Source organism: Gracilinanus agilis, chromosome 4, assembly GCF_016433145.1.
Source record: "Gracilinanus agilis isolate LMUSP501 chromosome 4, AgileGrace, whole genome shotgun sequence".
In the NCBI taxonomy this organism is placed as follows: domain Eukaryota; kingdom Metazoa; phylum Chordata; class Mammalia; order Didelphimorphia; family Didelphidae; genus Gracilinanus; species Gracilinanus agilis.
In genome coordinates, this window is record NC_058133.1 from 493,947,481 (window position 1) to 493,958,531 (window position 11,051).

Sequence of the window (11,051 nt, forward strand, 5' to 3'; positions counted from 1 at the left end):
GCGCCGCGTCGCGCCGCCCCGGCCCGTGGCTTCCCTCCGAGGTTGTCCACTCCCGCCCGGCCCGGCCCTAGCCACGCCCCGACCCGGCCCGGCCCCGCTCCGCTCCGCCCCCCGACCCGGCGCCGATGGCGGCGCCGGCGCCCTCACCGTCATCGGGCGCGCGCGCGCAGACCCCTCCCCTTGCTCCGACCGACGTGCTCGCGTCACGCATCACCTGACGTGGCGCTCGGAGTCCTTGGGCCGCGCCCAGCCAAGCGGTGCCTTCCCTTTGCTTCTCCCTCCTCTCAGGGGGGCGGCCACGAGGCTCTGATTGGACAAGGACTTGAGGGGGCAGAACTATAAGGGACGAAGATAATTCTATCGCTGACGTGAAAGGGGCGGAGTTAGGAAACATACCTGGGAGTAGGACTGGAGCAAAGAGGGTGGGGCTGGAACACTAACCTGGGAGAGGGGCGGGGACTGGAACGAAGAGACGGGGCGGGGGCGGGTATATAATGCAAATTTAGGAAAGGGGCGGAGCTTGAACACCTACCTGGGGAAGGAACGGAAAAAAACAAACTAGGACGAAAGGGGCGGGGCTTGAGGACCAATCAGGAAAGGGGGCGTGTTTAGGCAGCACACCTGGGACCGGGGAGTGGCTAATGCTGGACCCTGGGAAGAAAACCCCGCACTCAGCAGAGGTTCTACTTTCTGTATCCTAGATCTTAGCTTGGCAGCATCCTCCCTCTTTGGCTTTCTTGCCCGGAGATCTCACCTGGCTGGGCAGGGGAGGCAGCTTCCTGTCCATGAAGAAAACTGGCTGAGTCCAGTGTGACCAATGGACAAGGGCCTAGCTGATGATGGGGAAGGAATCCCCAGGCTGGAGGAGCTAGGGAGGGGAGAGGAGACTCCCGGGACGGTCTCTCCCTCAGATAAGTAATGAGTCATCAGTAAGTCATTCGCGAAGGCCCGCCTTGGCCCTTAAGTGCGCTGTAATGGAAAACGTGACCACTTCCTAGGCTTATGGCCCTGGATATATCAATTAACCTCTTTGGAGTTTCATTTACTCAACTGAAAAGTTAGGGACGTCATGTTTGTGCTCAGTGGATGGAAGCAGCATGACTGGAGTAGGAGAAGATGTCATCAAAGACATTAATAACATTTCCAAAAATGGAGATGGGCTGGGCAATTATGTGGATGAAGATATTTAAAAAGCATTACAGTAGCCCCTCTTTTTTTTTTTTTTTTTTTTTTTGTTAGCCTTGGGATTTCATCTGTTTGGGGACACCCCAGTGGAGCTGCACAAGATGCCAGTAGCAGCTGTTTGGCAAGGTAATTGAATCTTAGAAAGTTGGCTGGGCTTTTAAGTGACTTGCCAGGAATCATAGCAAGTAGGTGTCAGAAAGACATCACCCAGTCACTAGATTTGGAGGCAGAAGGACCTGGAGTCTAATCTCACTTTAAACACTTACTAAATACATGACCATAGACAAGAAACAACCTCTCTGAAATTTCAATTTCCCCTTTTTCGATATGAGATTAATAGTGTCTATCATATTACTGTGATAAAATGAAATAAGGTATGGAAAAGAACATTACAAACTTTAAAACACATATAAATGTCAGCTCATTATTCTTAGGAGGAAAGGATGGTTATCTACACAAGCTACTGCCAAGATGAAGATGTCAGAGATGAACTAATAATCAAATTTGTATTCCTATGTGACTGGTTGCATACACACATAAATGCACACCATAACTTCTTAGCTTTATTCCATAATCGTGGGCTTATTTTTTTTTAAACCTTTACCTCCTGTCTTAGTATCAATTCTAAGACAGAAGAGTAGCAAGAACTAGGTAATGGGGGTAAAATGACCTTGCAATTAGCTACTTTATTTTTATTCTTTTTATATGTATTGTGTCTACACTTATACATGTACTTGTATAAGTCTTCCTTGTTAGAACATAACATTGTACATAAAAATTTTTAGTATTTATATCCTTAGCACCTAACAGACACATAGGAGATGCATTAGACTGTGAGGTCCTTGAGAGTAAAGACTGTCTTTTGCCTTTCTTGGCATATCCAGCACTTAGCATAGTACCTGGAACATAGTAGGCCCTTAATAAACTCTGATTGAAACACTGTCTATATCTTTGTTAATTGGTTGAAAGTGTTTTCTCCACAGGATCCATTTCTATCTGATTCCTAAGATAATGGCCATTTGTTACTTACATGGGTGCATCTCTTTGGAGATGTGTGTGGGTGATGACTAAAGTTGTATTTTGAGATTGGGCATATTCCACATCACAATTATGAATACTAGAGAACTATTTCATCCCTCTTAGCCCAATATTCTCAACCTACATCCAGGACATCATTATGTCTGTCCTCAGCCCTCACATATCACTTAAACCTGGGAACATGCCTGGTACTTGAAACTAAAGTGTTAGGTAAATAATACTCTGATCAGGTTAAGATTGAACCAAGTTTCCTTTACATGTGATCCTTCTAATTCCCATTTCATTGTAATCCTCCCTTCTTTTTCCACTCCTACTCAAACTCTGGCCCTGCCAAAATGACCAATTCCTCAGCTCAAATAAATTCCTGACCAGAAGGAGCATATTCCCAATATTGGCGATTGTGTCCCCAGAAGGGGGGAAGGATGGGAGACTGTGTCCCTTGTGAGGATTATACAGATCAGTTATTCCTAGACTCCTCTAGAGCAAGAGTTTTTAACTTGAAATCTATGAACTTAGATTTTTAAAATAATTTGATATCTTCATTTAAATATGATCAGTTTCCTTGGTAATCTTGGGTGTCTTCTTTTATGCATTTAAAAACATTATTCTAAGGGGGAAGCTAGTTGGCTAAATAGATTGAGAGTCAGGTCTACAGACAAGAGGTCCTAGATTCAAATCCAACCTCAGATACTTCCTAGCTATGTGACTCTGGGCAAGTCACCTAATCTCCACTGCTTAACCCTTATCACTTTTCTGCCTTGGAACCAATACACAGTATTGATACTAAGGTGGAAGGTAGGTTTAAAAAAATGCAACATTATTTTGATTAGGAAGGGGTCCATAGACTTCCCTTGATTGCCACACAGGTCTATGACACACACAAAAGGGCTAAGAGCCGCTATTCTGGAGCTTTTCACCTCTATCTTTCCATGTTGCCTTCAATAAAGCTTACAATGCAAGCCCTCCAACTATGATCCTTATGCTCATGTGTCAGACTATGGGAATCCTCTGAACCTAGGAGCTAAGACTGAGATACCCTGATGGCTTGCACCATGTTTGTTGTTGTTCAGGCACGTCTGACTCTCTGTGACTCTATTAGGAGAGTATTAAAGCAGGGACCAGGGGTGGCAAAGGGTAGCCTCAGCCAAAGAGCCATTGGCTCTGTGGTTTTTCACATATGAGAAGGTTGCTCATGAAAATCTCCCTAAAGATTCATTTTACTCAATGAAGCTGGTGCTTTTTGAGCCTGAGTTATATTAAACAGGATGGAAACTTTTATTCAGAGCTCCTCCAGTAGGACACTGGTCTGAGGATATAGAAGGGAGTCAAGTCTGTAGAGCCCTTTGGGGGAATTCAGGGCAGGGACTCCTGACTTTGGCAGCAAAGCACATTAAGAACATTCATCAGAGGCAGTGAATGGAGTTAGTACAGATGTTTGAGTATCTTGGTTCAAAAGCAAGTTGGGAGGCTTCTTAGGAAAGTGATCAGAGAGCCCTGAGATTGCATAGGTTTTTCATCCTGCTCTGGGCTCTAGGCTAAACCATGGGCCTGGCTCCAGAAGTCTTCTTATGATGCTACAGGACAGTCAGGAGGGTGACCAATTCTGCTAGGTGAAGACAACATTCACCTTTTCTTTACCTTAGTGGTCACAATGGGGTCACAATGGAACAGGTCTTTCTTAGCCTTGGTTTCTTCATCTGTAAAACGATGAGCTTGGGGTCTCTTCTACCTCTGAATATTATGATTCCATGATGTTGAGGTCTTTAAGTTGGGGGGTAAAAAGAGATGGCAACTAGCCCTAAAGAAAACAAAGCACACACCACCCATATCCTGATACTTCTCTTTAATGCCATGGTACAGCACAGAGACTAGGTACAGCTATACTGTCACAGACATTGGAATAAAAAAAAATCCAACAACATAGGACCTGTTATACAGTGCACACAGAGCCTCAGTTCTTATGGGAGGAATATACCTAAGTCCAGGGAAGCACCTGACCTCCACCTGGGGAATCCTGGCCCTCTTTCTTCTCCCCCATTCCTTTATCCCATGTACATTTTTTCAGAACTTCAGAAATGTCTTGCCCCCTCCTTCCACCAAGGGCAGGGAAACATCATGGAAAGAGCCCTGGTTCTGGAGTTAGAGAACCTGAGTTCAAATCAAGATGCTTACTACCCATGTGACTTCGAGCAAGTCATATTGCTTCCTTGGGCTTTGGTTTGTTTCCTCATCTGCAAAATGAGGGGGTTTGACTAGCTGGCTTCTGAGGGCCCTTCTGGCTCTAGAGTTATATATGGCCTTAGGAGTGGTTCAGAGATCTCTTTTTGGTGAGAACTCTAGCAGATGGGACCAAGCAAAAGTTTTATTAAGGACGAAGTCTGGGCAGAAGGGTGTGTGTGTGTGTGTGTGTGTGTGTGTGTGTGTGTGTGTGTGTGTGTGTGTGTAAGTGCTTACTGTATGGGAAGATATGTTTAACTCTTTTAAGGTGGGATCACCCCTGTGTACCCTGAGCCCAAGATGGAATAAGGAATGATTCATGCCCAGTGACCTCAACACTTTTCTGTTGCACCATCACCACCACCAGGGGCTCAGTTAGAACAACAAACCATCCAGGAAGACAAAGTGTCATCTCACCCAACCTGAGAAGCATTCCTCAGAAAGCCCCCAGTAGATCGTGGGCCAAGGAAAGAAGTGAAACCTGCAAGAAGGCAGATCTGGCTGGCCAATGAGCCAACTCAGAGGGAGCATCTGGAAGAACTGTATGGGAAGGGGGATGACTACATGTCTCTTTCCAGGTCAGCTAATGACAATCATCTTAGCTAGGGAGGGATTCAGCCAACAACCTGGCCCCAAAATCATGTGTCCTTCACCAGACCAGTGAACCACGGGAAGCCTGGGCAAGGAGCTGCCCAATGTCAGCCATGGACAAAGCTCCTACTTTAGCCAGCCACTTTCACCTAAATGTATCCTAACCATCAAGTTCTCCTATTCTCCAAAAATCTATGGTACAGTGGAAACAGCAATGGGTTTGGAGTCAGAGGACCTGTGTTCAAATCATGCCATTGCCATTTTATGGCTTGGACAAATCTAATTCTCTGAGTCTCAGTTTTCTCATCTGTAAAATAAGGAAAGTAGTCTAGATTGTCTTCAAGGCCTCTTCCAGCTCAAAGTTTATGATCCATAAATCAGTCCAATGAGTCTTTTCTCTTAGCCAGTTCCTGGAGAGAATACATCTAGTCTCATTTTTAAAGCCAGGGGCCAGTGGTTCTACAAAGTCACAAGAATTCAAATAAACTACATTGTTAGCATTTGGGGGAGGTGGGGCATATCTAAGGCTCTTTTGGGACTTTGCCCCCTTATGGCTTAAGCCTTGATGATCAATGTTACAGAGGAGCTGGGGGACAGAAAAGGTCCTAGTCTCACCAATAATTAGAGGAGCTCCCTGGGGGGAACCAAAATAACTTCCCCAGAGAATAGATTTTATTCACATCAGCCCAAGGGCAGCACCAGAAGCTGAGTGGCAACAACGACCTTTCCCTCCTCCCCTTCAGGTACCATGGTCTTAAGACTATGGAACATTTTACCTGACTTCCAACTCAGCTTCTAGACAGAGGGCTTGCCAAGCCTGGCCTGCTACAAGGGTCTTTCACTAGCTCTAGAAAGTCCCTAAAAGCAGTCAGGAATCTGCTTCCTGGTGGCCCTGGTCTCCCCAGAAGGACACTCAGGAAAACACAGTAGTCAAAAGCACAGCACAACAGAGGAACAGAGAGTTCCAGAGAGATGGGGGACACTGTCCTCACTCAGCATCCAGGTTAACCCCCAAGCAGGGCTGCAGGGGTTTTCGAAAACCAGTCACTCTGGGTCTCGCACATGTGGATTCTAAATAAACACACTGCGATGCTCTGTGGCAGGAGCTGGAGGGGACAGGGGGAGAGAGGCCAATGCGGGGTTACTGCCAGCACTGGTGTTAGTAATCTGTGCTCTACTCACACTGACATCCTCCTCATATAGCTTGGCTCAGTGTCTGTCAAAAAACGAACACGGATTAGGCAGGAACACCACTCGGAGACGTAAACAAAAGACTGCTAAGCTCAAGGCAACTGGACACACAGTCAGCAACACCCAGCACCATGCAGGAACATCAACCCCGAAACAAGCATTTCCAGCCACCTTTTAGATGAAAAAGGCATCTGAAAATCCAGAGGAGCAGTTGTGCTGCCAAGCTTGATAGAGAGCCTCTCTGATTCTAGAAAATGACTACCATATATAAGGGCCATCACTCCACTCCCCCTTCCTCCCCCCCAGTTCTTCTTGCCCAGTTCTGGTTTTCATTCATTCAACGTTTATTATACCTCTGCTATGTGGCAGACACTCTGCTAGGTGCTGGGCATCACTGTCACTCATTGTCTCAGGGCCACTTCTCCCATGGGGGAGTCAAAGATGATGCACGCAGGCTCAGCAGAGGGCTCTGGCTAGGCTCAGACTAAGCCACACTGTCAGGATTCTGGCAGCATCTTTCAATGCCCTAGGCTGAGTCCTAACACACCTGGGGCCAATAGGGCGGGCCTACCAGAGCTGATACACTCCAAAACACGTGGGATATAGGTTCCAGTATAGATGCAGCCAAGGAGGGGGTCTTTCTCTAAGTGGCCCTGCCATGTCATACTGAGGAAGAGATGCTGATTGGGGAATCACTGAGTGCCACCACTTGGCTAACCAGACCTCCAGGAAGGACGTGCCCATTACCTGAACAGCTTCTTTAGAGAGAAATGATCAGCCCAGAGATGTTTTGGATCTTTTAAAACCTTCAAAATAGAGGGACCAAGTATCCTTGGGAATTATTGCTGGCTTATCTAAGAGTCCTTAGGAGACAGTGCCTCCCATTGAGTCCCTTCTTCTATCTTCCAGAACCTGGCGCCTCTCTGAGGGAGAGGCATTAGTAGGTTATCAGACCAATGTTTAATGGTGGTGGGTTTTTGGTTTTTGATTCTAGGGTGGGTTTGCTCTACAACTATGAGCTGAACACTTAACATAGCAACCGGGAACATAGCCTTGGGCAGCTGAGAAGGATCCCATGACTCAATGGGAATGGAGGCTCCATGCCTATCCCTGCCTCCCATCAGCCTCTGCTGTCTGCATCTCAGCTCCATGGGAAATTGCCCTGTGCAGGAATTTGGAGAATGGTGGCAAGGGGCGAGGGGAAAGGAGGAAAGGAGGGAGGAACCAATGCCCGAATCGGGGCTGTAAACACTGGTTTTTCTAAGGCGAACTGGGCACAGGCCTTTGGCAACTCTGGTCACAGATCCCAAAGGGGATGAGAAACATCCTTGTTAAGGAAGAAAGGTTTCTCTGGGTCCCAAGGAGAAACTGATCAGGGATATTTGGGGGAGGGAACTTGATAAAAACAGATCCCTCTTCTTCACCAGCATGGGAACTTTAAGGAACTCATTCTGATTAACCTCCCATACTCCATTCTCTTTTTCCCAGCTCGGCCCTGGGCATATAGACTTTTATTAGGAATGGATCCAGAGCAGGGCTAGGGGGGTAGGGAGAGTGGGGAGAGGAAAGGAACTAATGCCCACCAGAGTATGAAAAATGGCTCAAGACCCAGCCCTGACCTCCAAGAAGGATCACAGTTTCCCTCAAGGTCAGGGAGTCAGTCAGTTAGCTCTGGGCTTCACATATGGGCCCAGATAAATCCCCTGAGCCACAGGCAAGAAGATGCTGCTCCTAGGAGAGGGCCCAATGGGGCCACTGTTCCAGCTGGCTAACACCCTTGGCTTGGCCCCAAGGTGCATCCCAGGAGCTGGGCAGCTATGCCACTGGGTCCCCCTGGGCTAGGTTGCTCAGGACTCAGTCCCCCATCACAGCATGTCCCTGGGGTGGGTGGTCAGCAACACTTCCAGAGGCCCCTTTTTTTTTTCCAGGGGATGTCAAGCAGAGCCGACAGCGCCCCCTCCCACTGGGGCTTCGCCCCTTGCCAGGGCTACTCACCACCATGTGATCTTGAACTCATAGATGGGCCTCTTGCAGTAATAGTGGTTGACCAGGTGCTTGTCGCAGACCCCAATACACTGGTAATCCACCGTGAGGCCCTGGGCAGAGAGGTCCGTGACCAAACAGTGCAGCAGGTCATAGACATCCGCCACAGCCTCCCAGGGCCCGAAGGACACATCCACTTCACAGTGGTGTTCAAAGAAGGGGCTGTCGCTCTCACTGCGCTCAAAACGCAAGGAGTTGAAGAGGGGACACTCGTAGGGTGTGATGGGCATCTCCTCTTTGAAGACACAGACCTTCAGCTTGGCAAAGCGGGCCTTGCGCTGGACAGCCCGCAGCTGTGAGATCTCTACGATCCGCTCCAAGTGGTCTTTGGGGACAGAAAAGAGCAGCTGTCTCAGGGAAAGGGAGCAGTGGAAGGGAAGGGGCCTGGACGGGGGTGGCAGAACATGGGGAAAAGACTGCCCTGGGCTAGGAGAGAGGAGTGAAGGGGCCATCTGTGGTGACAGAATCTTAAATCCAGAGCCACAGGGGGTCCTAGAGGCCATTGAGTCCAACCCCCACCCTTTATTTAATTTATTATTATTATTTTTTAACCCTGACTTTCTGTGTTAGTAACAACTCTAAGATAGAAGGGCAAAGGCTAGGCAAACAGGGTTATGACTTGCCCAGGGTTACACAGCTAGGCTAGATTTGAATCCAGGTCCTCCCATCACCAGGCCTAACGCTCTATCCACTGAGTCACCTAGCTGCTTCCCCTTCACTTTACAGAAGAGGAAACTGAGGCTGAGAGATTTAAGCAGCTTGCTCAGGATCACATCACTAGTAAGTGTCTGAGGCAGTATTTAAACACAAGTCTTCCTGATACTAGGATGCTTCCTGGAGTAGGATGGAAATCAGTAATGCCCTTGTTCCTAAAAAAAAAAAAAAGGAATAAATCTCTCATAGTTCAACAGGGATTTCAATTTAAAATAAAAGGAAAAGGAAAAATAAAAATTTTTATTTAATCCATTTGAATTGAAAATTACTTATTTATAAGTTTGAAATTTCAAAAAGGAAAAATAAAGGGAAATGAAATAAACAGGAAAGGAAAAAGAGAAAGAAAAAGAAAGAAAGAAAAAAGAAAAGAAAGAAAGGAGGAAGGAAGGAAAAAGGAAAGAAAACAAGCAAATGAATGAATCTTGAGAGATCTAGTTAAAAAGTGGTCAAAATTTTCATCTAGCATAGTAAAGTCACAAAGGTAAAGTAGAGGCAGAGAAATAAGATGACAAATCCCTCATTACCTTTGTTGGTTTATTTCTCTATGATTAAAGAAGTAATGTTAAAACATAGTGAACTGGCCTTGGATTCAGGGAGATCTGATTGCAAGTCCTGCCTTCAATATATACTGTGTGACCCTGGGCAAGTCATTTAACTTCTAAAGGGAAAAAAACAAAACAGACAGAATAAAAAATAAAGGGAAGCATTGAGGAAGAGAAACCGATAGTGAATGGGTGAGTCATAGTGTCCAAAGAGAAAAAGGAACCAGATTTTGTGGAGTTACAAGGGATGAGATGTTCCCTAACCTTGACATGGGGGTACACCTATAAAAAACAAAGGAGTTACCAGTCTGAATTGGTGACTTCCTTGGTGGCTATTCCTTATATCCACAAATTCACAGATTCAAGTTTTTTTGAAAGGGAATGAAATCTGTATTCTTTACCATTTAGCTATTCTGGGCCTTGCTTGGTCTTTTCATCTATAAAATAAGTAAGCTAAGCTAATAGCAGAGTTTCCTAATTATTTTTGGTGTCCTGGACCCCTTGGGCAGTCAGAAGAAGCCTGGAGAGCCCGTCTCAGAATCATGTTTTTAAATGCATAAAATAAGATTCACAGGACTAAAAAGGAAAACAATTCTATTAAATAAAGATGTTACTTCCTATCCCTCCATTTGAGTTCACAATCTGCCCCAACCCACCCAGTCCTAAAATCTACCCACAGACCCCTTAGGGCACACTCAATAATAACAGACATTTACATGATACTTTCAAGTTCATAAGGAATACTGCCTGAAACAACCCTGTGAGGTAGTAAGGATTATGATCCTCACTTTAAAGATGGGGAAACTGAGGCTGAGACTGTTTCAGTGACTTGCCCAAAGTTGCACAGTGAGTGATACTCGACATGGCTTTCCCCTGCCCTTCTCACCTTTGTAGTAGGGCATAAGCCCCAGGAATGCTTGGCGCACCTTCTCCCCTTTCAGTGGTTGTACATTCTCTAGCTGCTCCAGCAAGGGCCCAATGGCATAGTATTGGGCCTCCTTGTACACTGCCCGCACGCGGTCCCGTGGGGGCAGGTCACCAGAGCGAAGGAAGTTAAGCACGTCTCTAAGGAAGAGGGAAGCACAGCTGGAATTAATGGCAGGACTACTTTAGGGGAGGTGGGGTTGGGGGAGGACAGGAAAGGAAAAAGGAAAGGAAAGAGGAAGGGAAGATGGGAGGAAAGGAAGGAGGAAAGAAAGGAGAAAAGGAGGAAAAGGAGATAGAGAAGGAAAGAGGTAGAAAGGGAAGGAGGAAGGAAGGGAGGAAAGAAGGGAAAGAAAGAAGGAGGTATAAAGGGAAGCTAGGTGGCTCAGTGGATTGGGAGCCAGGAGGTTCTGTGTTCAAATTTGACCTCAGACACTTGGTAAGGCACTTAGCTCCTATTTCCTAGCCCCTACTACTCTTCTGTCTTGGAACCAATACACAATGTTGATTCTAAAATGGAAGGTAAATTTTTTTTAAGAAAGAAAGAAAGAAAGAAAGAAAGGAAGGAAGGAAGGAAGGAAGGAAGGAAGGAAGGAAGGAAGGAAG

The 11,051-nt window shown here is 46.4% G+C and overlaps 1 protein-coding gene across 1 annotated transcript in view; it reads right to left on the minus strand.

The window, feature by feature from the left end:
- Positions 1 to 8,213: 8,213 nt before the first annotated feature.
- The window catches only part of KCTD7 (potassium channel tetramerization domain containing 7), a 67,663-nt gene continuing 64,825 nt past the window's right edge, over positions 8,214 to 11,051 (minus strand). Inside the window, exons 2-3 of the mRNA XM_044675613.1 lie at positions 10,408 to 10,586; positions 8,214 to 8,590 (exon numbers count right to left, since the gene is read on the minus strand). Coding sequence (XP_044531548.1) covers positions 8,214 to 8,590; positions 10,408 to 10,586 — 556 coding nt within the window. The remainder of the gene's footprint in view (positions 8,591 to 10,407; positions 10,587 to 11,051) is intronic.